General features: G+C 37.4%; 2 protein-coding genes across 7 annotated transcripts; both read left to right on the forward strand.

Moving 5' to 3' along the window:
- Window positions 1–435: 435 nt before the first annotated feature.
- On the forward strand, window positions 436–4,753 carry Brs3 (bombesin receptor subtype 3). Its single transcript, XM_047537141.1, has 3 exons — window positions 436–869; window positions 2,456–2,807; window positions 4,334–4,753. The coding sequence occupies exons 1-3, from the start codon at window positions 436–438 to the stop codon at window positions 4,751–4,753; spliced, it is 1,206 nt and encodes a 401-aa protein (XP_047393097.1).
- A 4,714-nt stretch (window positions 4,754–9,467) lies between these two features.
- Htatsf1 (HIV-1 Tat specific factor 1) lies at window positions 9,468–26,317 on the forward strand. Of its 6 annotated transcripts, none has more exons than XM_047536952.1 (10): window positions 9,468–9,704; window positions 9,949–10,143; window positions 11,753–11,933; window positions 12,292–12,339; window positions 13,066–13,220; window positions 15,354–15,517; window positions 16,915–17,014; window positions 22,439–22,528; window positions 23,419–23,556; window positions 24,097–26,317. In XM_047536952.1, the coding sequence occupies exons 2-10, from the start codon at window positions 9,958–9,960 to the stop codon at window positions 25,321–25,323; spliced, it is 2,289 nt and encodes a 762-aa protein (XP_047392908.1). In that variant the 5' UTR covers window positions 9,468–9,704; window positions 9,949–9,957; the 3' UTR covers window positions 25,324–26,317. The 6 variants fall into 6 exon arrangements, with proteins under 6 accessions (XP_047392908.1, XP_047392904.1, XP_047392903.1 ...); XM_047536948.1 differs by having other exon boundaries at window positions 9,550–9,690; window positions 9,903–10,143; XM_047536947.1 differs by having other exon boundaries at window positions 9,562–9,704; window positions 9,903–10,143.
- Window positions 26,318–27,800: the final 1,483 nt, after the last annotated feature.

Raw genomic sequence — 27,800 nt, forward strand, 5'->3', positions numbered from 1 at the left:
TAGAAAAAAATTGCCAAGATCAATATGGACCTCCTGGATAGACACAAAGACAGGGTGATTCTAATAAACAATAAGATGATTTAATCAAGCTAATTAATCAAAGGATTACCCAACAGGAAAGAATAAGCAACTGCAGAGCATTTCCTCAGCCCCCTCCCTCCCCTTATGTCACAGGAACACCAATAAGACTCCTCCATCCTCCACCTCCCACTCTCTAGTGCCAGATTGGTAAGCGCTTAGCCAAGCATGCTGGGAGACACAGAACAACTGAAGGGAAGGAGTATCTGGATGTCTTAGATTTTCTTTCCATTCTGTTCTGTTCTGATCTCCTAATACCACCTCATTGCTAGACGTAGGTAGGCATTGGGCATGACAATCAACTACATTTGAACTGAGCAGATGAAATATTGAAGACACAGCCAGTCTCCAGGAGAAATGTCTCAAAGGCAGCCTCAGTCACCTAATCAGACTTTAATTTCAATCACAAATGACACAGAATCATCAAGCTCTGTCGTTTCCAACGATACCACAAATAAAGGACGGACCGGAGACAACTCTCCAGGAATAGAAGCACTGTGTGCCATCTATATCACTTATGCTGTGATCATTTCAGTGGGCATCCTTGGAAATGCTATTCTCATCAAAGTCTTTTTCAAGACCAAATCCATGCAAACAGTTCCAAATATTTTCATCACCAGTCTGGCTTTTGGAGATCTTTTACTTCTGCTGACTTGTGTGCCAGTGGATGCAACCCACTACCTTGCAGAGGGATGGCTGTTCGGAAGAATTGGTTGTAAGGTGCTCTCTTTCATCCGGCTCACTTCTGTTGGTGTGTCGGTGTTCACATTAACAATTCTCAGCGCTGACAGGTGAGTTTCTTTTCTCTGTTTTATTTGTAAGGATGTGGATTTAGGCAAAAAGAAAGGAAAGCCTGTGCTTAGCATTTACTAGCTATTATTCTGCTTTTCTCACTCTCCGTAACCTGGATGTAAGATTGGAAAATCCGGTGGCATTTTAAATGAAAGTTGGTGTAAAAATGTTAACATACCAGCATTAGCATCTGATGAGAGGATGAAAATGTACGCTTCGAGGGAATTTTTTTTTTTTTAAGTATAATTGTTTGCTTGAAAGAATACTGAATAGTGTTTTTATTTTCCTCTGGCTTATTAAGTAAGGCAAATTGTTGCAGGTGTAAAAGAAAAAAATTCATGCTTTATACATTAGTGCAGCCTAGTGGTACAATATAGGCAACATGAAAACATCGGCATAGGTGTGAAATTGACCACATATGCATTACTGTACACCGGGAGGAAGGTAAAGAGATAACATGCATCTAATTTATTTGAAATTCAACAAACTAACTAATGACAGAAAAACGGTGAGATTTTCAGCTCCCTGATAACTCAGTGTAATGTCATCACTTAATTCTATTTGCTTTCTCCATAGGCATTCAGTGACATTATCATTTCCAGGGAAATAAATTAATCCTGATTGACTTTCAGAGCTTGATGGACAGAGTGTGTGAGAACCTCTTGCCGTCAGGGTGTTAGGACTCTGTTAGGATTTTTTTCAGTCTAAGTACTGTGTTTTTCTGTGTTCCTATTGTAGAATGATAACTGAGAAAGCATGAAAAAAATTGAGACTCCAAATGTTAAAAGTGATGTTTAAAAAGCCTGCAAGAAGCCTGTAAGTAATCAATGCCTGGCAGTACCAGAAGGAATAGCTTCTTTCGATTCTGGCATCTGAGAGGAGGAAAAGCTTTCCTCCGAGTCTTTTTTGGATTTTTGCTTTGACTGGTCTTACACTCTGTTTGAGGGCAGACTCTCAGAAAGGCTACATATTTTAAAGTGGATTTGTCCCAATGAAGAGACATCTTTTGCACCTGCATAGGTCTTCCAATTTCACTCTTTACTTGTCCTAAATCTCCCCGTGGTCCATCAGTTTAGGCAACAAAGTAGCACTTACGAATGGAGAAGAAATTAACCCTCACCTCTTTACTGCTGTAAATCCCTGGAATTCTTTTCTAGAGAGATTGAAGGCTGCTTGCCCATGAAGAAAAGAGTTAATTCAGTTTAACATGAGTCACTTACAAAAAAGGAATTCTTTTAGAACACTTAAGGTAATACGTAGGTAGTGAATTACTTTCAATCACACATAAAATCATAGTGAAAAATATTTGTCCTAAATAGAGGGTCTAGACATAAAATTGTAAAATTGAAAATCTGAAATAGCTCATAGGAATATATAAGGTAATAGTTGATTAGCATAACTATAAAATCCTGGGGTGTCTTATGTGTCTTTGAAACCATAACCAATTCTAGTCAGGTAAAGTTGATTTGTTTATATGCGTATGGATAGGAGGTAGAACTGGATGACTGCTAAGGTCTCTTCTAACTCTAAGAGTCTGTAATATTGGTGTTTATGTTAACCCTTGCTTTTGCTTATGTGTTTCTAGATACAAAGCAGTTGTGAAGCCACTTGAGCGTCAGCCCTCCAATGCCATCCTGAAAACTTGTGCAAAAGCTGGCTGCATCTGGATCATGTCTATGATATTTGCTCTACCAGAGGCTATATTTTCAAATGTATACACTTTTCGAGATCCCAACAAAAATATGACATTTGAATCGTGTGCCTCTTACCCTGTCTCTGAGAGGCTCCTGCAAGAAATACATTCTCTGTTGTGCTTCTTAGTTTTCTACATCATTCCACTCTCGATTATCTCTGTTTATTATTCTTTGATTGCTAGGACTCTTTATAAAAGCACCTTGAACATACCCACTGAGGAACAAAGCCATGCCCGCAAACAGGTATGTATTGGTTGGCAGTCATGAAAATAGTTTGAATTAAATGCAAAATTCCTCCTTTTGCAATTGTATACTTACCTGTACATAAATTCCATAGCAGTATATATTTTTGTTATGACCAGGGACTATGGTTTTAAACCTAGCCCTATCACATATTAGTTGAGCAATCTTGAGCAAGCTACTTAACATCTCTGAGCTTCAATTTCCTTGCCTATAAAACATACCCAAGGACTAGATGATATAGATGAAATGCTTAGCATACCTCCTTATGCAGGGTATGAATTAAATAAATGATGGAATTATTATTATTATTAGAGAGGGGACAGCTGAAATGTGTGAGGAGACAAATTTATTTAACCCGTGGAATAGTGAGGAACATCACATAAGGTGAGACTATAAAGCAAAGCATATTTTGTTTTAGACAATGTAGCAGAATAATAGAAATGCACAGAATTGTAGAACTGGCAAGAACCCATAACATTATTCAATTCAAACCATTTACACACAGATGAGCAAACTGCAGTGGGGTGAGGTGGGGTGGAGGGGGCAGCTGGATGAAGAGCCAGTGGCAAGAGAACACAGTGACTCCAGAAGCTGAATTAAAACCATTTTGCCAGAGCCAGGTGTGCTCTCCTCATGTAAATATGGACAGAAGAAAAGGGATGTTGTCAAAACATAGTTCCATAGGATTTCTACCCTTGGGAGAGGGGGAGGTGATTCCATTTACCTTCCGGTCTATATGAGGAGAGTTGCACCTTTTTTGGGAGTTAGTCCAGTTAGTTACACAGTGGTGCTCAGAGGCTTAAGTTGCATTTTTAATGCTTCTGTGAGCCAGTTAACTTTGCTCTGACTGTGACAACAGAATATATCTTCACTTAATCTGGTTCATCTCTCTTATTAATAGATGTGGATAAGATTATTATCACATATGAAAGGTGGCAGATTTGGTTTTAGTCCTTTGACTACATGGTTAGAATTACTGTAGACAAATAACACCCCCCCCCCTTATTTTGGTACTGGGGATCAAATTGGGTTTTGTGAATACTAACCAAGCACTCCAGCATTGAGCTATACCACCAGCCCTTACAGTTTTGGATACCAACATGACAACTTTCATAAATCCTAGAAGACTATTCTAACCTCATCAGCCTCTGCTGATGTAGCAAAAGCAATTTTGTATAGTGTCTTCCCTGGGTTTTAATTAAATGAAATTGCTGGGAATTCCACTACACTCCTTGAATTAACTGGAGTAGTCCTAGAGTATCTCAAAATCAGGGGACAGTGGGAAGTCTCTGAAATAGAGTTAATGAGCCCAAGATCATGGGTAACCATGCCAATTAACTTGCTGTATTCTGTAGCCACAGGCTGACTTCTGGCACATCCCAGCCAGTTAGCTCACAGCACATGTTCAGAGGGAGACCAGTTTGTTAATTGAAAATTTCTGTGTAAATCTATAGAGACTGGCTTTAAAAAATCTCTGCCAGCTAAATGATTTTTGTGTGTGTGTGTTATTTTTCTTCCCCCTATAGATTGAATCCCGGAAGAGAATTGCCAAAACGGTACTTGTGCTGGTGGCTCTGTTTGCTCTCTGCTGGTTGCCGAATCACCTACTGTATCTCTACCACTCATTCACTTACCAAACCTATGTAGATCCCTCTGCCATCCATTTTATTGTGACCATTTTCTCTCGGGTGCTGGCTTTTAGTAATTCTTGCGTAAATCCCTTTGCTCTCTACTGGCTGAGCAAAACCTTCCAGAAGCATTTTAAAGCTCAGCTATTCTGCTGCAAGGCAGAGCTGTCTGAGCCTTCTCCTGCTGCTACCCCTCTTAATAACCTGGCTGTGATGGGAAGGGTCCCGGTTATGGGCACTGGGAGCACACAGGTGTCTGAAATTAGTGTGACCCTGTTCAGTGGGTGCAGTATGAAGAAGGAAGAGGACAGAGTCTAGCTTTTCAATTCAAAGTGGTGTTTTTCCTCCCAATGTGTGTATCCAACTGTAAGCTGTGCATAGGTGTATGGTGTCCAGATGATTCTTGTTGTTTGTGAATTGTGTTGAAATCTTAGGAGCGAAGGATTCTTATTAGTAAAAGACAAACCATGATTTTCTTCAAAGTACAAGCAGGAATGTCCTTGGGCTTTCTAAATAAAATGAAGCCTGTTAAGTATAGAAAGATGCTTTTGCATATGCCGGTGAATAGTAAGGGAAGCTGAACAGGAGGAAAGGCAAAAGAAAGAAAATGAAACTTAAAAATCCACTGTTTCCATCCATCTCTGATGCTTCGCATTTCTCACCCACTCATGTGATTGTCATAAAACTGTGTTCGTGTTTATAATGTGCTGTAAACCTAGCAACTGCAGTTATACTTCGTGTATGAAAAGGGGATATAAAAGATAAAACGTCTCTTAAGCAGTTTTCTTTAAAAAAAAAAAAAAAAAACACCTTCACGGAATGACTTCCCCTTTCCATTAATCGCTATCTCATTATAAATCTGTGCAACTGAAATGTAAATGTTTGGGGTGAGTACTGAGTAAGGGTCTGGGGAAGATGATTGCCTTACTGGGTCAACACTTAACTGACTTAATGTGGTTCTACTTACAATTATCACTGATTAATAACTGGGCAAAGTTATTTTCCACAAATATTTTGAAGAACTAGCCTTTTTCACAGGCAGAATAAATGCCATATTTCTGGTATCATTAAGGGACACTGTTGAAAAAGCTGCAATCCTGCCAGTGTCTGAAATTCTTCCTTTAAGGAAATTGATTTCTTTTGGGTAAGCAGTGCCCTCTTTCTAAAAACATGTAGAATTACCACACGGAAATCCCTAACACCTGGATGTGCGATCATCATCAGATCATCTTCCTGCTTGATTCTATTAAACTCAATGGGTGCCTAAGTCCTGTAAGAGTATGACCTAATTAATCTCTGTTCCTAGAAATCAGATGAAAGAATCTTATCTCCTATCCTCTGCTCTTACTTGCTAACACAATAAGCTTGTTACTGTCATTTTAAAAACTGTTGTCAATAGATTTGTCAGATGTAGATTTGTGGTTTCAGAAAATGTATTCTTGGAAGCAAATTAAAGCTTATGTTTGTCACTATAGATAAATTTGTATTTTAAAAAACTTGATTTTTGAGTGTGCTTTTGGTAGTTTTGAGCCTTCTTTCAATGGCTTGTGTAGTTGTAAACTTTTGCTAATGATGTGGCTCAAAAGGGAATATATATATCAACACTAGACCAAATTTCTGTAAAACTGGTTTACTTAAAGTGGGGGTGCTCATATTGTATTAATATTGTTTTAAAGTTAGCATTGTAATAAGCGGGGAGAAACAAATATGAAATAAAAGTTTTGAATGGCTTTGTGTAATTTATATCCAAAAAACAGCATTTCTGGCAGAATATAACTAAGAACCCATTTCAACTCCAAGATTTATGTTATTTTCAAGTCACGGAACTCCAAAATATTACCTTTATCCTCACTTTGAGTAAAAGTTACATCTTTACTCTCCTAAAAATAACATTTTAGAAATAACTTGATAAAAGTACCAGATTACAAAAGAGAACCTTTTAGCAGTTCATAAAACCAGAGATCAAAGAACTTTCTTTTTTCATTTTTAGTAATCCCCAAGTGAGTTAGGGATCTGATATAAAGTAATTCCCTAAATCGTTTTATAGGGTTTCAACCTCCTCCCATCCACAGCTGGAGAATTGGGTTTAAAATTCATTGCTTTGTTTTGATGTTTTTCAGAGGGGGTGGTCTCTCTTTTAACAGATTTTATCACAGGTAACCTTATAAGTAGGCCACAATATCCACAGTTTCATTCACACTGCTTATCGTGATACCAGAAATGTTTCCATGGAAGATTTTACTTCTTTGGAGAAAGTCCTAGATAGTGGAAAAGTGGGATATATACCCAACAAATTTCATATACCTTTCAATTTTGCTCAGTCTTCCCTTACCCAAGATTTAGGACATGGACTATATTAATACTGATAAAGCATGAAAACATAGTCACAAAGTTAGGTATAACCAAAATCATGTTCATCAGGAAAGTTTTTGTCATAGAAGTTGAAAGTGCTACATTTAACACTGGCATGCCTGCTGCAGATAGCAAATTTGGGTTTAAAGAATTTCTGCAATTTGAATTATCTTAGGTCAAGGATCCGTCAATCTCTGTTGGAAGAAGTCCTTTTATTTCCACTAAGTCTTGAAATTATAGGATATGCGACAAGAACATTCCTAAACAAAGTGGGCTTGAAGAGGTTATTTTTACAAAATAAAGTTTGGTATAGTTCCTAGACTTTCCAGAAACAGTTCCTTAGGCTACATAGGTGACTTCTCTGGCCAAGTAGTCTCTATTTTTGTAGATTCATGTATTTCTATTTACCAAGAAGGCTGTGTTCTATTAGCCCAGGACTACCACACAGATCACCCCTTACAGAGGTCAGAGAGAGGAGGAGGAAGCAGCTATTCAGCTATTTGGATTCCTCTTCCTAAAGCTAGCAATCTCTATGTGGCCCATTTCCATTGTGCTCCTGGTGTTTCAGGAGCTGCTGCCTATCTTTATAGACTCTCTTTTTACTTGTTACTTTGAGTTTTTCTGTGTCTTGCAAATTTAAAAAAATCTTGAAAAAGACAAGTTGCAAAGAGAGACACTTCCGGATAACGTGTACTAGAGTTATTCTGTGCATATATAAAGGGAAAAAGCACAAAGAGGAACCTGGCCTCACAGAGGACAGCACTATTAAAATTCAATGGTCAGGTGTCACAGCCAAAGAGAATGACATCACAGGTACAAGTGTGCTTAGCTCCCAATTCCACTGCTCCACTATTATCATGTATCAGTAACTAATGCTGCTTCAGCTGCTCCTTTTACCTTCTCTATCTGGGACTCCTTGCTTCTGTTCTAGTCTGACCCTGTGTGTTCCATACTTAAACTTTCGGCAGGAGGCTCTTATTGACTCAATCAAACACAGTCTACAAGGCATTGCTATCTAACCTGCCAGGTCACCCTACAGATCTCTGGGCAGCCTTTGGACCAGGGTGGCTGGATGATATGGGACTTAGGCATAAGGGATATGTTTGGTCACCTGTTTGTAAAGGGCTTGTGGGTGCAGCAAACATTCACTGTCATGTGCAGTAGGGTAAAGAGCATATAATCACCTATATTGTGAATTCAGGAATGAAATAGGAGCCCAATAACATACTGCTGGAAACAGTTGTATACAATTTTTTGATCCAGGAAGAAACATTAAGCAATGTTTAAAGGAGCCTAACAAAACCCATATACAATGCATGCAAATTCAGTTCAGTAATAGTTCCTACCAGAATAAGAACTTCATGATAAAAAAATGTAATTGAAAACAAAAACTACTATTTTAAAAAACACTGTTATGATTGAAACCAGATTCACATTGCTGGTATGTGTGGAACCAGGGTTTTCTAGAATTCATACACAACCTCTATGTTTATAATCAAAGGTCACTGGAATAACAGAAATAATTTCTCCTGGAAAGCTTTTCCCCACTCTGAAGTCCGGGTTATTATACTGATGTTTACACATTGTGTATTATTTGTAATGAATTAATAGTTTTTAAAAGGAATTTTTAATACTAGAGCAACAAATATTGATAAATATAATACACATACAAAAAATCTCTTTGTAGTCTTCAATAGTTTTTGAATGTAAAGGGATGCTGAGACCCTAAAGTTTAAGAACTGCTGTTCTCCAGCATCCCGAACCTTTCCTAACATATCATTTGCCAATTATTCCAAGTCTTTATCCCTTGAACTGTGCCTGTCTTGTTCACTGTTGTCGCCAGAGCCTGGTACAGTGCTTGACACTTAGTAGTTCAATAAATATTCACCCAATTAAAAAATATGGACCCCTTCACTTTCATCAATGTGTACAATTTCTGAAAAAAATCTGTTTGAAAAAGCATGTTGTGTATTTATAAAAGGAAGACAAAGAAACAGTCGACCAGTGAGGCTGGCGTTTACACTGGAATGCTTACAATTTCGCTTCAAGTTTGGACCTTGAGCACCTCTGAGTACTGGAGTACAAGCGCAGGCAACCGCTGCCCGTCCGTCCTTCCAATAGAATCGAACTACAGCCTGAGGAAGGTACCAGATCAATATAAGAGAAAGCTAAGCCTGAGGAAAGACTGGCACTTCTACCCCATCGTTTGTTCAGTCACTCATTCATTCATTCACTCAGTCTGGCTAAACACCAGACCCCGTATCAGGTGCTTATGCTACCACGTTGAGTTACAGCGGATGCCTATCCTAGGGCAATCATTGAAAAATAAGGAAAACACGTTTTCTGCGCGGGGGAGGGGCTATCAGGCGAAGGAGGCGCGTCATTTTCTCTAAGCAAGAGAAAGTTCTCCTGCCCGCCCCACCCACTTTCCCAAGATGGCGGCTGCCGCGATACCGCCCGGCGCCCGCTGCATGGGAATATTCCCACGCCTTCCTTCGGGACACCGCTGGAGCCCAACCTGGCCAACCCGCGAGAGACTCCGCCCAGCCTCAGGTTCCCAAGGGGTTGCGGGTCCCAGCGGGCCACGTCCCGTTTCCGGGCGGGCTCGGTTGGGCGTTGACACGAGGCAGCAACGCGCCCCCTGGCGCCCCGCCCTCGGTCCGCGAGCCGCAAGCCTGCGTCGGCGCCTTTTGACGCTACTGTGGGCGTGTCGGCGCGATCCGCGACGTCTCGACGCGCCGGCCATGGCGACTGCGTCAGCCTGAGGGGCTTCGTTTTTAAATCATTTCCTGACATTGCCGCGGGAGCCGCGATCGCCTTAGACCCGGTTGGCAGCGACGGCGGCAGCGGCGCGCCCGGGCGCTCCCGCTGCGCCCCGGACCGAGCGGCGGCAACGCGGCCCGGTAAAGCGAGTCAGGTGGGCGGCGGCGCGGCCGAGCTCGGAGTAGTTGTGCGCGCGCGCGCGCGTGCGGCGGGCGGGCGGAGTCGGGGGTGGTGCGGCGGCAGAGCTGCCCCGACTTCCCGGGGACTGCTGGGGCGCCGTGGGGAGGCGGGCCGGGGGGCGGCGGGGCGCGAGCCGAGCACAGCGGACCTCCCTTTTTCTGCTCCCCTCTAGCGTCATCTCGGCCTCTTCTCTAGTCTAAACCCTGCCCGTGGGCTAGGTAGGAAACATGAGCGGCAACAACTTGGATGCGAACGATGAGTTTGATGAGCAGTTGCGAATGCAAGAATTGTACGGAGACACCAAGGACGGTGACACCCAGAATGATCCCAGCGGAGAACCTGATTCTTTTGGGCAGCAGCCGGCTGACACCCCCTATGAGTGGGACCTGGACAAGAAGGCTTGGTTCCCCAAGGTAAAATAGTGGCACGGGCGCCACTGCGGAGCGGGCCGCCTGGTCAGCCTTGCTGGTTACTCCTATTACGTTTGCTTTGCTCAGGTCCATGATCCTAGCCCCCCATGTCTGGTCGTGACGCGTCTTTTTGTTGCGTCTGTTGCAGAACCGATGTGTAGAGAAACGTAAATCTTTAGGTGGTGTCTTAAATGCCTTTTGTATGCCTTATTAATTTTGTCTGTGAAGGTCACAGCTGGTTATTACATTGATGACTGATTTTTATTGCAAAGAGGAAAAACACTAGATTTAGGAACGGTTGATCTCAAGATAATCAAGGTGACATACCCTGGGAATTCAGATGTGTAGCTTATGTACTGTGTGCAGTTTGTTGTTTTTTTTTTTTTTTAAGAAAATAGCCATTTATATATCTTTATTGTTTGAACTTTCTTTGCCCCTTGCTTTATTTTCATACTAAATTTTGTCCCTGGGCACATATCTTTGAACCGTATAACCAACCGGAGGACTGTGACTAGAGAGGCACAGAAGATAGATGGAAATGATCTGTGTACATTTGTTTGGAGTACTTAGGAGATCGTTAAGTGTTTTATTTCAGCTTGGAAATAAAATAACCAGTGTTAAACTTGGTTCTCTAAACTTTGTGGTAAAAGTACCCTGATAATGTAAGACTCACATGAGCATCAGTATGAAAGGATACTAACAACACAGTAAGTGACTTGCAAGCCAATAATACAAAACACGTCTCCATTGTGTGATTGGATGGTTATTTTAAAACTTTATTTCAGTGTTTTTTCTATTTTGTATTGTGTATATTCCAATCTCTACAAATCGTTAAAATGGACTGTTTTACTTATGTACTGGTAATACCAGCTTGAGTACAGATTTGTTTTCTTTCTCCTTCTGAGTACTTATACCAAGTCTGATAACGGATTAATCTATAACTCTCTTTTTATGTTGTTGAAGCACATACCTCTTCAAACTTTGTTTTAAATATCCCCCATTCCTATGTGTACCTCATATTGATTGGTATAATAACTACATTTTTGTCATTGTGCAGATGTACTTCCAAAAGCAAGGAAGACATATGATTTGGACTTGTCCTTAATTTGTGTTGACGTTAACCGATAGTGTAATTTAATTAGTGATAAAGTTATGAGCATTTTATTTTACAATTGTTAGCCTCATTCTTCATATACACCATCAGAGTTCTATGCCATGTGCTCTCGTATACAGATATGTATTAATTGTACACGTATATTTGTGCATACAGACAGTAAAAAGGTGGTTTCTATAGTAGATTATTAGATGACATTTGTTTTTTTTTCCTGCTTTATTGTTGGCTGCTATTTTCTTTGTTTTAGGTATTTGTAGCTTTAGTCAAGTGTATGGTAGGGAAGTAGTAATTTACAAATGAAACAAAAAAATGAGCCATTATTACTTTTAATGCTTTAGTATTTTTTACATTTACAGTTTAATTACTACAAATGTTATCTGCAGAAGCATTTCTATGTTAAGTTATATACCTGAATGTGCCATAATATAATAATTTAAACATTTTATGGGTGGAGATAATTTTGAATTTTTGTGTGTATGTTTTGACTTTCTTGTCTAGATCACCGAAGATTTCATTGCTACCTATCAGGCTAATTATGGCTTCTCTAATGATGGTGCATCTAGTTCTACTGCAAATGTTCAAGATGCCAATACTAGGACTGTAGAGGAACCACCACAAAGAAAAACCCCTGAACCTGCTGATCCTAAAAAGAAGGGAGAAAAAAGAAAGGCTGAATCAGGCAAGTGGTTGTAGCTTGCAAAACATGAATATAAAATTTTAAAATGTGAGTATGTAAACATAGATAGTTTTTGGAGAATTGTAATAGCTTCGAAGGAATGAGTTTTTTATTTAAGATGTCTTAGTCATAAAGAATCAAGTAAAATGGCCATCTTGTCTTTTAGCCAGGGCTCTAAAACTAATATGTTAAAAGATTCAAATACTTTGAAAGCTACATAGTGATTTGAATTAGTTTGTTAGTCTTCTAAAGGTAAAAGAAAGGTCCTAGAAATTTCAAGAAACTGTCACATTGTCAAAATTTCATAATGTGACTCTTACGTGACTTGCAAATATTTTATTTATTTCCTTTTGATTTTTAGGATGGTTTCATGTTGAAGAAGACAGAAATACAAACGTATATGTGTCTGGTATGTATACCTTTTTAAACAAATTTGAGATTGAAAATACTTAATGTTGAGATTTTTTCACAGTGATTTTTAGTTTTGAGTTGCTTTAAAGTCCATTTTTTAAATGATTGTGGATATATATATATATATATATATACACACACACACACACATATATATGCATGTACACACACACACACACACACACACACACATATATTTTACAGGGTATAGAACCCAGGGGTGCTCTGTCCCTGAGCTATATCCTCAGACCTTTTTTTTTTTTTTTTTTTTTTAATTTTGAGAGGGTCTTGCTAAGTTGCTGAGTCTATCCTCAAACTTGAGAACCTCCTTGGCCTTCCAAGTCGCTGGGATTACAGATGTGTGCCACCATGCCCAGCTCATTGTAGAATTATTTGTTCACTTGTTTACGCTGAGGAATTTGTTTATTATACAACTAAGAAAAATTAAGTGTTTGCAACTTTATATACCATTTACTTTGCCTGTTTTAGCTAATTCATGGCAGTTTGCCCTGTTCAGATTCAGTAAGGCCTGAGCAAAGATTAATTTTAATGTATATTTCAATACATAAATATGTGACTATTCCTTAGTTTTATAGCTGTAAGGTTTTTGTATTCATTTGGAAAATCAGTTTTGCATTCACCTAAGTTGTAGATTTCTAATTAATAGAATGCTAAGTAACTTTCACGTTTATAAGTATTTTGGAAAATTTTCCTGATTTTACAGGTTTGCCTCCTGACATTACAGTGGATGAATTTATACAGCTTATGTCCAAGTTTGGTATTATTATGAGGGATCCTCAGACGGAAGAATTTAAGGTCAAACTTTACAAAGATAATCAAGGAAATCTTAAAGGAGATGGACTTTGCTGTTACTTGAAGGTTAGTTATGTGGTCAAATAAGTTCTCATATTTCCATTTTTTTCAAATGGCAGTCTTACTCTCTTGCTCGGACTGATCTTGAACTCATGGGCTCAAGTGATCCTCTTGATTCATGCTCCTGCGTAGCTGGGACTAAAGGCATGCACCATAGCATCTGGCCCATATATCTACATTTCTGTCTCAGGAACCAGGGCTATAATCTTTTATAGATGATAACTTAAACCAAGAACTATTCAAAACAGGATATAAAGAAAACAAATTTCAGATGGTACCTATGCGTATATCAATTTGGTAAGGTTTTCACTTTTTTGAAAGTACGTAAGTATATGACTGAGGTACTTCTTTTGTCTTAAAATTCTCACCGTAAAGATCTCTTCATGAATGTAATTGAGAAAACAGTTTAAAAATCTGAGAAGAAAAATAAAAACTAGAGACATTATTTTTTGGCCCGTTGCAATGAATTTGACCAGGGTTTAGCAAATTCCAGCCTGCCATCTGTTTTTGTAAATAAAGCTTTATTGGAACACAGCCACACTCATTGATCTAAGCATTTGTCTGTGGCTGCTTTTGTGTTTTATCAGAGTTGAGCATAGACCTCAGGGCCCACAAAGCCTAAACTACTAACTGACTGACTCTTTATAAAAGGATTTTTCTGACCCTTGAATTAGATCATAAATGAGATGATAGCTTATACTTCTTCAAAATTTTTAAAAAATATTTTTAGTTGTAGGTGGACATAATATATTTATTCATTTTTATGTGGTGTTGAGGATTGAACCCAGTGCCTCACACATGCCAGGCAAGCACTTCTACCACTGAGCCACAACCCCAGTCCTTAAAATATTTTTGAATGGGAGAGAAGAGAGTGATATTAACAGAAAATTGCAGAAGTTTGTGTAGTCTTGGTACCATAAATTGCACAGAGGTAGCTCAGTGCCAAAGGCAGGAACACCTGCCACCTTAGAAATGAGTATTATGTGTTATTGCTGGGTACAAAATAAATGGGCATGACAATGACATGTATGTTTGTCATAGAACCTGACAATAATTAAAAAGTAAAATAAAAATGATGAAATGGCAGTGCAAACACTACAGGTGTGTTGTGAATCTGCTGTGTTTCAGAAGCGGGAAGGATTAAGCTGACAGCTTTTTGGTAGGTAGGTTTTTAACCTGGTTCTTAAACATGATGGGTGTGGAACATGAGCATGACCATTTGAGGAAAGTACTTTTGTAACTTTCAAATGTAAGGAGATTTGAGAGTTTTACAAGCTCTTTTAAGAGATTATTAAATATCTGTGAATTGATTCTTAAGGGGATTTGAGTGGATTTTCTTTAAATATTAAAGAAAAAAATGGACTTTTATGAAACTTCCTATGTATAATTTAGGGCATATGAAAGCACAAGATTATCAAACAGTAAATTGAGTTCCAGAAAACTATGGATAATTATTTTAGAATCCATATTTGATTTGAGCTGTTGAGTTCATTTCTTTTGTTTTCCTCAGACCTTCAGGTCTTTGTTTGGATCTGATAACTGCCCACTTTGTGTAGGACCCACAATACATAAATGTATTCAATGAATAAGCCATCAGATTATCTTCTAATTATTAGTGTATTGCAGAACAACAGTTTAGTTGTTGAAGCAAAAAATTAAAGGCTTTCTATCTTATTTCCAGTTCCTTGAGTCATCCTACCTTTCAAGTGGGAGTACTATATGATTTTAAAACTAGAATTAGCTTTCTGTTATGCAGGTTCACTCACCTTGTTTTGTAGATCTGCAGTTGTGGTTCCAAGAGGCAAAATTACCCAGTAATTAGTTTATCGAACACTTAACTGTCTGCTAGTTCCTACACTTTCTATGCATTCTTTCATTTAATTTCATTAGGAGCCCTGTGATGAACATAGTATTATTCCATTTTACAAATGAAGAAATTGGGACTCAGTATTTTAAACAAGTGGCCTAAGTTTACACAGCTGGTTAGGGGCAGCTGTGTCTCCAAAGCAGGTTTCTTGATTTACATTCTAGAGTTCTTTATCCTAAAGTAGGTAGTTGTCAACATTCCTTTCTATAAAATGTCTCAAGTTTTATATCAATGTGTACTTATCGACTGTATTTTATTTTACCTTTATAAAGAGGGAATCTGTGGAACTTGCATTAAAACTTTTGGATGAAGACGAAATTAGAGGCTACAAATTACATGTCGAGGTAGCAAAGTTTCAGCTGAAGGGGGAATATGATGCCTCAAAGAAGAAGAAGAAGTGCAAGGACTATAAGAAGAAGCTGTCTCTGCAACAGAAGTTTGTATTATTTTTTCTTTGTGAAAGGTTCCCTATGAATATCCAAAAGTATATTTTTGATAATAGCCACTTTTGTTTCATCAAATATGTTTTACAGATCATTTTAAAAGAATTTCATTATTTCATCAATCAGGGATCTTCAGTAATCTAGTTGATAGGCTGATTTGGCAATGGTGGTGTTTTTCTTTTCTGCAGTATTTATTTGTAATATAATGGTGATTAACTGAGCTAAGAAAATCATTTTTTTTTAAATGTTGACCATCAAATTAGCAAGATAGTTTAGGCTTATATACCAGAACCTTTGGTTTATTTTCACTGTGGATTGAAATCAGTTATACCAGGAGCTAAATTTTTACATATAGGTTTGTTAGTAGAAATTAGAAATGATAGACTTTGTATTGCATTTGCTATATAATTATATATAGCATATATGTAACACTGTCAGATTTTTATTAATTTATTAAACAGACTGAGACTGAAGTATGCTAGTTTTAAGAAATTAGTCAAAATAATAAATACTTTCATTAGAGTGAATGCTTACACTTCTAACATTATGCTTACACTGATGATAAAATAATCATAAAAGTGTTCAGTTGTACTGTCCCCTAGTTTTTACAAGATTAGTTTAAAAAGATACTACCGATTTTGTAAATGGTATCAGTAAAATTTAAGACAAAGTGAGTAGTTTTATATATTTCAGTGCAGCTTGTTCTTTATGATAAAGTGTCTAAAAACTAACAAAACAGTTTTAACCTCAAAGAACAGTCAGCTTTTCATATCCATGGGTTCCATATCTGTGGACTCAGCGTACTGTGGATTGAAAAATATTTGGAAAAAAAAATTGCATCTGTAGTGAACATGTAGAAACTATTTTTCCTGTTATCATTCCCTAAGCAATATAATACAACACCTATTTATGTAGCATTTCTATCATATGAGATATGATAAGTAATCTAAAGATGATGTAAATTATACAGGAGGATGTGTATAGGTTCTATGCAAATACTGTGCTATTTTATATAAAGAACTTGAGTGTGTGGAGTTTTGTATGCAAGGGGGTTCCTGAAACCAGTCATCCATGTATACTAAGGAATAACTATATATCTTCCAGAGAGTAATAAGTATTAAATAATGAGACATTTTAGGAGTTTTATTGGAATGTTTGTACGAGTTGCTTATATATGCTGAGGGTTTCAGAAACTGGGTTTACTTTTTCCCCTGCTCAGCATTTTTATTTCAGAATGTTCCATGAGTGGATTTGTGGCAAAAATACACATTGTTTTGGAATCAAATAGTCATCATTATTAAATACTCAAAGAATTATTTTAGCAACTCATTTTCTGTCCAACAAGTCTGAAACAAAATTCATTTTCTCTCTACTATTTTATTCTATTTAGGCAGTTGGATTGGAGACCTGAGAGGAGGGCTGGGCCATCCCGGATGCGCCATGAGCGAGTTGTCATCATCAAAAATATGTTTCACCCTATGGATTTTGAGGTAGGAAATGGTGTTCTGATTTGTCCTTTTTAGTTATACATGACAGTAGTATGTATTTTAACATATTAAACATAATGTGAAGTATAACTTCCCATTCTTATGGTTTTATGTGTATGAACATAGGAAAGTTACGTCTGATTCATTCCACTATCTTTCCTATTCCCATCTCCCTTTCCTTCCCTTCATTTTATTTGTCTAGTCCAGTGAACTCCTCCCCTCACCCCTGCTTAATACTGTTATTGCAGCCCCGAATAACAGCTTCTTGGTATAGGAAATTGTTAAGAAATATCATCATTTAAATATCATTGATGAGGACAGCTTGTGGATTTTGAGTGCATGCAGTTCAACAAGTATGACTGATTTGGGTGGAGAGTACCAGTTGCACACTTGCAAGTGAAAACTCACTTTGCTACTAAAAGTTTAATCCTTAGAAAACCTTAGTTTAATAAAATTCAGCCCCCAGTGTTTTAAATAATAGGGTTGTTTTTTCAGAACCTCAGTTTTACAAATCCCTTCAGTGACTATTAGGAGAAGGTTGTAATATTTATTGTTCGTATTAAATTCTTAAGTACAGCAAATTAATGTGAATAAAGGATGTTTTCTAACTACTGAAGAGGTTTAAGGAATACTAATTGTCAAGGTATCTGTGCTGCATTCTGCCTCTGATTTTTGCTGGTATAGATTGACACTATCATTAGTGGAAAACAACTCTATTCTCTGCCTGGTTCTGGAATTAATTAGAGCAAGTCACGCATGAAGAAAAAATGTTCATAATGTAAATTTCCAGGTTTACAAATGTTCTAGGTGCAACCAGTGCTCATTCCTGTTGTTTTGGGTGTGGTTTGTAAACAATGTCAAAATGCAGTATCATTTTAGTTCCATTAGAAAGTTCCCCAGGATGATCAGTTGAAATCCATCTCTGAATAGTGATGCAGTTGGACCCACCGGGCACCTGTGGAGTCTGGTCATCTTTCACAGTCATTGGATAGATGTAGATGGTGTATTTATAATGTTGCATGATGTCTCTGCTGACTAGAAATCCAGAAGAATCTTGAAATATTACAGAGGTACTTTAGGTTTGCAGTAGTAATGAAGTATGATTAAAAAACACAGATGTGTACATGCACACTACAGAAGGTCTCTGATTTTACCTTGCTTCGACTTAACACATTTTTTGACTCTTTGATGGTGTGAGAACAATATGTGTTTGGTAGAAATGGTGTTTCAAATTTTGGATTTTGATCTTTTCCCTGGCTATCAATATTTGATATGGTCCTTTATCATGCTGCTGGGCAGCAGCAGTAGCAGCAAGCTGCAACTCCTAGTCAATCATGAGGATAAACAACCAATACTCTACAGTGTATATACAGTAGTCACTAAACTATGTGCAATATTCAAGTCTGTATTATAAAATAGATGATTTTGCCCAACTCTGGGCTAATGTAAATGTTCTGAGCATATTTAAGGTAGTCTAGGCTAAGCTCTGATGTTCAGTAGGTTTAGTGTACTAAATGCATTTTGTAATTTCTGATGGGTTTTTTGGGACATGATCCCATTGTAAGTTGTAGAGCACCTGTAGTTGCTCTTTGAAGTGCTGCCCTTGCCAGGTAGAGCTTTAAAAGCAATTTATAGATAAATCATAGTATCTAGTCTACTAGGTACAACTCTAGAATTTCCTGTGATTCATCGCATTTTATCCCCCTGGGTTTTTAGGTGGCATATTTATTTTTGTGACATAGAGGTCCTTGATTCGCATATGCCAAACTCCTGACATTCAAATGTGAATATAATTGCAAACTTAATTCAAAGCATTTGGATCCTCTAAAGATGTCTGTAATTTTATGTGTTCTTGTTTCTGCCTTCTGCCTTGCTCATTGAGATACCTTAGTTTTGTCTGTCACCCCGAGCAGACTTACCTTTACAAATATTATTTCCCCACTAAGGCTACATTTATTCTATCTTGACCCTTACAGATCTGTTTATAAGTTTCTGATTATTCAAAAACAAACCCTATTTGGTTTAGTATAAACTTTACTTTGGAGTTAGTCTTTATTTTACTCTGTTTTGTTTCCTTTGTAGCATTTATTATTGTCTGAAGTAATTTTCTCTCTTCTGCTAGAATGTGAGGTTCATGAGAACCAGGACTTTGCCTACTGTGTTTGCTGCTGTATTTCCAGTGCATAGAATTATAGACCCTCAATATGTATTTATTAATAAGCCCTCCATATTTTTATGGTTCTGCAGTTGAACCCAGAGCTTTGTGTGTACTAAGCACATGTTCTAGCACTGAGCTCCCCACAACCACTGCCCTATTATTTATGTGAAGAATAATTGGAAGAGAGAATGAAATCCCTGTTGCTTCTAAAGCAGAATTTCTTCTTTCATGCAGTGGGTAAAATATTTTTGTCTTTACCATTTTTGTAAATGAATGCAATTTTCTTCTCAGATGCTATGCTTCAGAGGGTGGCAGGACAGTCTGTCCTGGCGATGGTAGGCTTCAGAATTCACAGGCAGAGAAATCCTTGGTGACCCTCTCCTTGTTTGTGCACCAACCTAGTTTTAAGTGGTCCAACTAGATTGATGAGAGCCCATCAACAAGGGAGATAATAGTCTTGGTTTTTGTTCACTATCTCTCTGTGCCTGAACTTCAGGAATGTACGGTGTAGACCTATACTATCTGATATGGTAGACTGTAACCCCATATGAATATTTTAATTAAAATTAAATAAAATAAGAAGTTCAATTCTTCAGCTGTATTAGCTATATGGAGTTAATAGGTACCAAATTGAATAATGCAGGTACACAAATTTCCTATCATCATGAAAAGTATTAGACAATACTGGTATAGATGTTATGTGACAGTGAATAGAAGGGTTTAACAGGGAAGCCTGCTTTCATTACAAAATTTTGGGGATTAATCGATTTGACTGAAGACTTCTTGTGAGCTTGAAGAGCAGACATTAGCATTGAGCTTTTTAGTGGAAAACATAAAACCGAATTCTCAAGTTACTACAAGTTACCAGAAATAAGTCAGATTTTGGGAGTGTAATATATTTTTATTCTAAACAGTTGACCAATGTTAGAAGCAGCATATCTAAAAATACTCTTTGGGGACAGGGTAAACATTGAAGCCTTATGTTTTTAATGTAACTTCAGAGAGTCTGCAGTATTTGATTCAGCCTTATTTAAGAATGTATTGTCTGGCAAATTTGAATACCAAGAGATGAGAAATGAAAATTCAATTGCAGAGGTACATTTCTCTTTGTGTGTATCAACACTGTTCAATAGAAATATAAAGTAAGGCCTGTGTGAACTTTTTCTGTAATCCAAATAGAAATACAATGTGAAACTAAGGAAATTAATTTTTGTGAATTTTTATTTAATCCAGCATATCTAGACTATTACAGTTTTGATATGTAGTGAATATAAAAATATTAGCAAGGTATACTTTTTTTCCTTTTGGTACTAAATTTTCAAAGTCTGGTGTGCATTTCACAACTAGAGTACCTTGATTTGGATTAGCCACCTTTTAGGTGTTCAGTAGGCTCATGTGATCAGTGTCCACTGTCTTAGCCAGTGTAATTTTATGTCAGAAAGGCATGAGAAATATCATTTATTTCTTCTGTACAAAACAAAACACTATCCTGGGGAGAAAATCCTGAGAGTTAACTGTAGAAAGTTGCAGTACAGGAGGCCAGTTTAAGTCACAGATTGCAAAGTATCATCTTCAGAAAATTTCCATGTGTAGCTCACTAGGTTAAAGAGTCTTCCTAAAGGAGGCAAACATTATTATGGAGCATCAGGATACTGTACGGTAATAATAATGTATTAGTTTTTCAAGTTGGTATAAATAAAAAGAAAGGATTGGGAAGTCTTAGGCTCAGAATTGATACCTACTTTATAGGAAGAGTACTGAGACATTGATATGGAAATAATGGTGTTCCCCATCCTAATGGGATCACTTTTAAATTCAAAATTTGCTGAATATTTAGAAACAGCTCTTTTTTGTTTTTTATATAACCCTGATTTTCCTTGGTGAATAAGAGAGAGATTAGGAAGAGTTTGTCAAACTCTGAAAAGGCTTTTATTGACTATTGGTTGTATATAAAATTCTGTACTGTTTACAAAACTCAGTGAAACAAGGTTCCTGCCTTCTGCAAGCACATGATACCATAGGAGCTGATTGGACACATGCATCACCAGTGGCCACTGCATGACTTTACCAAAAGATGTGTATATTTTGTTGCCCCACTCTCAGATCTGATAGTTCTGCATAAAATGAATTGGCTTCTTCTCCAAAATTAGGTTTTCTAAGTGGGGAAATCCAGTTTGCCAGCTCTAGTTTTAGAAGCTGCAGATTTGTGCAAGTGATTTGGGTTTTATATTTTTCCTATTAAATCTGATTTTAGTAACTGCTTCCCAGTTTATTGTTTTTTGAGAGAACTGTAGGGGGATAAACTACTTTTTGGTACTTCATTGTAGTTCCTTTGTAGTTGGTTAGAAAAATAAAAACCTGTCAAAAAAATAGATGCATTCAACTGTTTCTTAGTTTAAGTGGATTTCAGTAGAAATAGATAGCATATCTTCATTTATATGTTTGTAGTTGAAATTCAAGTTTATAACATAGCTTTTTTCTGAGCCTTTTTCATGCATTGAGACTTAGAGAAATATTCCAACTGGAATATTAAAAGTCCTTTTATGAGGAAAGTACACCTGAACTTGGCCACTAGAAATAGCAATGCTCAGATGTTCTCAGTACACTCACTAGTTGTAAGAGCAACAGTAAGAAGGTGTCTTAATGTTTGCTTAATACCTGTGTGCTGTGTGGTTCTGTTATAACATGGCAGAAGATAAGATAAACAGGAATCCTCATAAGGTTTACCTTGTGAGTTAAAGTAGAATATTGGGAGCACACAGAAAAAAAGGTTTTAGAACATTTAGTCAATGAAAGTGATAAATCTCTATCTACTGCAGTATTTCCATAAATACGAATCTATCCAGAAAATCAGAGCAAAGGACTCTCATCAGTATTATGCTGCCCATGCAGTATAGGAATTAGCAGTCTTTGACTAAAAATTGCCACAGGGCTTCTTCCTTTACTACTACTGTTCATTTGGAGTTTCCAGTCCCACTTCTCCTCCTTTTTCCTTTGTCACTGTAGGCCCCCCTCTGCTGTTTGCCATGCTTATCCATTTCCTCTGTCTTAAAGCAGGATAGACTTATACTAGTAGCATTGTCTGCAGTGGTCTAACTTCATTTGATTTTGATTTTTTTCTTTGAAGTTTGTAGACTACAGGCAAACGTAGTCAAACATAAGCAAAAACTTTTTTATTTGTGGGTTTGTCAGAGCAATAAATTTGATTCTCAGGAATTATAGTCGAAGAAGCAGGGGAAACTCATTTTAATCATATTTCATTTTTACAGGATGATCCATTGGTGCTGAATGAGATCAGAGAAGATCTTCGAGTAGAGTGTTCAAAGTTTGGACAAATTAGGAAGCTCCTTCTCTTTGATGTAAGTTCATGGTTTGGAAAAATGAATCCTAAAGTAGTTGTTCTTCTAGGTTAATAAGTGATTATTGAACATCAGTAAGCCCCTAAATTGTGTTTTAATAATTTGATATAGTAAGTCTGCTCTTTAGTGGTAGTCATCCGTTAACAATAATTAGATACACATGGTTTACAAGTCAAGGCTTTGATAGATTTGGTATACCTTGCTTATTTTCCTTCATCATCCCTCTTAGAGGATGTGATCAGGTGAAAGAAACTACAAGAAATATGTATGAGACTTTACTCTTCTCTATTTGCCCACATTTTCCCCTCTCAGAATTATTCTCCTCTATATTTGGATCAATTGGGAAAATATTCTGAGTATATTTCCCCTTCTCTTCCTCCTTTTACTTCCAAAATGGACATAGTAATTTAAAGTCACCCTTTATTTTGATTGTACTATAAGCCATTTTACATTTTATCTCAGTTAGCCCTTACAACCCTTCCAAGGTAGATAGGTACTATTCTACTGACTTTACAGATGAGGAAACTGAAACTTTTCAGATGGAACACCTCCTTGCCTAGGGTTCATTCGACTGGTAACCAACAGAGCTAGGATTTGACCCCAGGGTGAATCTCACTTCAGTGTTCACAGACATTTAAACTGTCTTGCCTCTCATTAGACAATATTGTCAGCAGAAATAGTTCCAAGGACATCATGCTTGGCTCTTGCTAGAGAAGGTGAAGGTGAAGAAACTGAATGCATGTCATTTCCTGGGATAAAAGGGAAAAAGACTTCTTAAAGTCTTCTACCTCGAAGTACCAAAGAGAACACTACTCCTTACCTACTATATCAAATGTGTTTTACTTTTAATCTTATTGTTCATTCTTTTTTGTTCCTTCTTGTCTTTCTAGAGACACCCAGATGGTGTGGCCTCTGTGTCCTTTAGGGATCCAGAGGAAGCTGATCATTGTATTCAGACCCTTGATGGAAGGTGGTTTGGTGGTCGTCAGATCACCGCCCAAGCATGGGATGGGACTACAGATTATCAGGTAAATTCTGCAATTGTCAAGGGCACACAAATTGTTTCATTACCAACAAATATTGATCTAGCAGTCTTTCAGGGTGAAGTTTTGGGTTTAGTTTAATCTGTTTAGTTTAACAATACTTCTTTTAAACAATACTTTGCATTCAGAGAATGGAAAGAAAAAATGTTGCACTTTGTAAGTCTGAAATTCTGAGTCTTGCCCAGATTAGTGATAAGAAGAGAACACAATAAACCAAAACATTTCGCTTCCTTTCTGCATTTTTGTGTGCAGACAGGACTCAAATACTAACTCTTAAGACATGAAACATTTCTGCAATACTGTGGTGTTTGCATTTACTTAAATGATCCTCTTTAATGTTGACTGTTATTTAAAGTCGGTAAATCAAAATGTAAAGTGTTGAAAACTGAAGACAGGAAATTACTTGGATTTCCTAAGGGGAGCTGCCTTGTAAAATCAGAGTATTTTCATCATTATTAGAAACACTCAGAGAGATTGTTCTTTTTGCCTAAAATCATTTTAATGGCAGTTTCTACTCATCCACAGGTGGAGGAGACCTCAAGAGAAAGGGAGGAAAGGCTGAGAGGATGGGAGGCATTCCTCAATGCTCCTGAGGCCAACAGAGGCCTTCAGCGTTCAAATTCTGTCTGTGCTCCAGAAAGGGCAGGGCCTTCTAGAATAAGGCATTTTTCAGAGCACCCAAGCACATCTAAAATGAATGCCCAAGAAGCTGCAACTGGAGTGGCATTTGAAGAACCTATTGATGAGAAGAAGTTTGAAAAAACAGAAGCTGGGGAAGAAGTTGAAGAAGGTGCTTCTGGAAAAGATGCTAAAGAAGGTGGGCCTGAAGAAGAGATCAAAGAAGACTTCACTGAAAAAGAATCTGAAGAGAGTTGCCTTGAGAGAGAGTGTGAGGGAGGCTGCCCCAAGAGAGAATATGAAGAAGACTGCCCTGAAAAAGATGCCGAAGGGGATAGTCCTAAGAAGGAGTTGAAAGAGAATGGCCCTGAGCGAGAATCTAAAAAGAAGAAACTCAAACATGATTATGAAGAGAACGGCCTTGCAAAAGAGTCTGAAGATGACGACCCTGGAAAGGAGTCTGAAGAGGAGGGTAGTCCCAAAAAAGAATCTGGAGAGGATGACTCAGAGAGAGAATCTGATGAAGATGGTTCTGAAAAACAATCGGAAGAAGGCTCTGAAAAAGAATTTGAAGAAAATGGCCTTGAAAATGATTTTGATGAAGATGGCTCTGACAAGGAGTTTCCTGAAAACCTTCTTGACAAAGAGTTAGAAGAAAATGACACCGACAAATCCGAATTTGATGAAGGCTCTGAGAGAGTGTTAGATGATGAGGAAGGTTCTGAGAGAGAGTTTGATGAAGATTCTGATGAAAAGGAAGAAGAGGAAGATATGTATGAAAAGGTTTTTGATGATGAGTCTGATGAGAAAGAGGATGAAGAGTTTGCCAATGAAAAAGAGCGGGAAGATGCTATTGAAAAAGAAGATGATGATGATGCTGATGAAAAGCTGTTTGAAGACTCAGATGAAAAGGAAGACGAAGAAGATGCAGATCTAAAGGAAGATGAAGATGGAGATGAGAAGGTATTTGAAGATGGCAATTCCAACGAGAAGTTTGATGAGGAGGAGGGTTCCAACGAGAAGGTGTTTGACGATTCTGATGAGAGGGGGACTTTGGGGAACATGAAGGAAGATGGGCTGTCCACAGGCAGCAGCTTTGTCCTTAGTAGTGATGATGATGATGACGATATTTAATCCCTTAAACTTGCTTTTTAGGGAGAGTCCTCCATCTCCATTTGCCTGTGCTTCAGGGTCATTACTAGTAGTGTTACATGAACATATGCGTAGTGATAGGATGCCATCCATTTAATTCATTGAAGTTTTTCCATTGTTACCTGTACCTAATTATTTTAAATATATGTTAATTGGCTGTTGAGTTAAAACTTCATAGTTAATAACGCAAGTATACTGGATACTTGTCCTTTTTGTCAGATTTGTTAAATGCATGCAAAATAATATTTTTAAAAGTATTCTGATTGATGTTTGTGATATTCAAAAATAAAAATAAGTTGATAATATGCAGAAACTAAAAATTGTACTTGAGTTAAATTGCATCTTAAATTCATGCTATTGCTTTATTCATACAAAATCCCTTAGGAGTCTCCTTGTTTCCAGCTCACGTTACCACTTGTGGCCCCATTTCTCCTAAATCAGAACATGTTTCTAAACTCAGAAAACAAACGCCACTTTGGAGTTTACCCCTGACCAATCCTTGCAAGTTATCTGTTGTTTTCTTTTCTACCCATTTCCATCAAAATTGACCCTCAGATGTGCAAAAGTGAACTCCTGTGGTCCACAACTTCAACCATTGAAAATATAGGGAAGATTAGAATTCTTCCATGTACTGTTTCTTAGCCTCCTTGCACTCCTTTAGAAGTAGATTAATGAGGCTGCTCCCCAGAAAAATGTACGCATGCATACTATACAACTTCTGTACAGTTTGGGGAGGTTCATGAATCCCTTGAAGATTAAGAACTTTGTCATGCATACTTCAGTTATTGTTTTTTTGTTTTTATTTTAGAATCCTGGTGCATAGTATTGTGTGAAGTTGTGTAGTTCCAATACAGTTGTGGGTCTTAATTGTGCTTTCCAAATTCAGTACTGATGACTTTACTAATGATGTAGCAGTAAGAAATTATTCTCATAAATTAGAAGCATTAAAATAAACTGCATTGGTGCTCTTTCATTATAGCGTCTGTAAGTGTAATCATTATCTTCCTTAGACAGCAAGGAGTTCCTATACTTGAAGGCCATTTTTGTTCTGAGGACTTTTTAGTCAATGTGTGGGATTTCTTAAAATCTTCAGTATTTTACCAGGGATGAGTCAGTAAAAAAGTTACATATAGAAATATTGTAAACCCAAACTGTTCCCTTCAAAGATAAGCTGGAATCATTTAAACACTGATTTATTGTAGCATTGGTTTTCTAAATAAAAGGAAAGGAATGCTTTATCATCTGTAAATGGGTTGGGACACATTACACATTCTACGACCACGAGAAGGGCCTCTTCATTCTTTATGTTAAAATTGTAATTTTGAAGATCCGGAATTTGTCAGGACTATAAATTTCATCTGTTGTTTCAGATACTAACCTTTGCTCACTAAATATGACCAATATAAGGATGGAAAATTAAGAATATAGTAAGCTTTCAGTATTTGGGGGACTGTATCATCTAAACAAAGCATTGCCAGCCCTGCGAGGTTCCCATCTACTGTGTGAACATTTGTGTGTGTGTGTATGTGTGTGTGAGAGAGAGAAATCTTTTACTTAGGGTATGTCCCCATATTATGACCTGTTTTCTCCCTGTTCTTTAATTTGGTTGATACCAAGTTCTGCTCTTTTCATATAAACACTGGAAATGAAAGTCAGACAGCTGTAAAGTGGTAAATGACTTGTGATAAGAATAGAAATTAACAGCCGCACAGCACACACACATAGCCACCTGTTTACTAAGTAATCAGATTTTATTGGTCCTAAAAACAGTTTATTGTGAGGCAACAATGCATCCTATTATCAAAAGAAAACATGGGGATGGATTCTAAGCACAACAACACTCAATAATTGCCTGATAATGTCTAAATTGTTCCTTCAGACTAGTTAATTTATACAAAATATTTCATATTGTATTGCATTCAGCCCTGAGTGTATGAACCACAAATGACTTCAGGCATGCGTTTGAATGGTGTGATTGCCCTGTTCTCCACCCACAGCTATCTTAAAAAATAAACTTGAAACTTTCATGTTAGATAAAAAAATATTACTTATCTTGAGCAGTATTAATGAAATATTGAAGTTGTTCCTGCTTTCTACAGAAGAAATGATAAGGGAAAAATTGGAGTAAGCCATTTCTAGTATCCTCCTTTCTTAAGCAGTCATAAGTAGGTTCTTTCTGGAGCCTGGAGGAGACACATCTATTTGGGAAGCCCTACATCTTCCTGTTTTCCTGATGTAAGTTATTTCATTATTTCTAAGCCTTGGACAGAAGTTAGGAATTAGCTAATATTTGGATTATGCTTTTCTCGAATAATACAAAACTTTTTTAAAAAGTAAGCTTAGCGTACTCATGTAATAGAAATGTTTTTAATTAGTTTGAAAAAAGCCATGGCTTGGTGAATGGTAGAATGTTTATAAATTTGTCAGTATTTGTCAATATTCTTAGGGAGTTTTTCCTT

The sequence above is a fragment of the Sciurus carolinensis genome, chromosome X (assembly GCF_902686445.1).
Source record: "Sciurus carolinensis chromosome X, mSciCar1.2, whole genome shotgun sequence".
In the NCBI taxonomy this organism is placed as follows: Eukaryota; Metazoa; Chordata; class Mammalia; order Rodentia; family Sciuridae; genus Sciurus; species Sciurus carolinensis.

Excerpts from the sequence above, each read along its gene's own strand:
- Brs3 (XM_047537141.1), top strand. The coding sequence starts at position 436 with ATGTCTCAAAGGCAGCCTCAGTCACCTAATCAGACTTTAATTTCAATC. Across the intron at positions 870-2,455 it reads ACAATTCTCAGCGCTGACAG|ATACAAAGCAGTTGTGAAGC; the intron begins GTGAGTTTCTTT and ends ATGTGTTTCTAG. Across the intron at positions 2,808-4,333 it reads AAAGCCATGCCCGCAAACAG|ATTGAATCCCGGAAGAGAAT; the intron begins GTATGTATTGGT and ends TTCCCCCTATAG.
- Htatsf1 (XM_047536952.1), top strand. The coding sequence starts at position 9,958 with ATGAGCGGCAACAACTTGGATGCGAACGATGAGTTTGATGAGCAGTTG. Across the intron at positions 11,934-12,291 it reads AAAAAGAAAGGCTGAATCAG|GATGGTTTCATGTTGAAGAA; the intron begins GCAAGTGGTTGT and ends TTTGATTTTTAG. Across the intron at positions 23,557-24,096 it reads ATGGGACTACAGATTATCAG|GTGGAGGAGACCTCAAGAGA; the intron begins GTAAATTCTGCA and ends ACTCATCCACAG.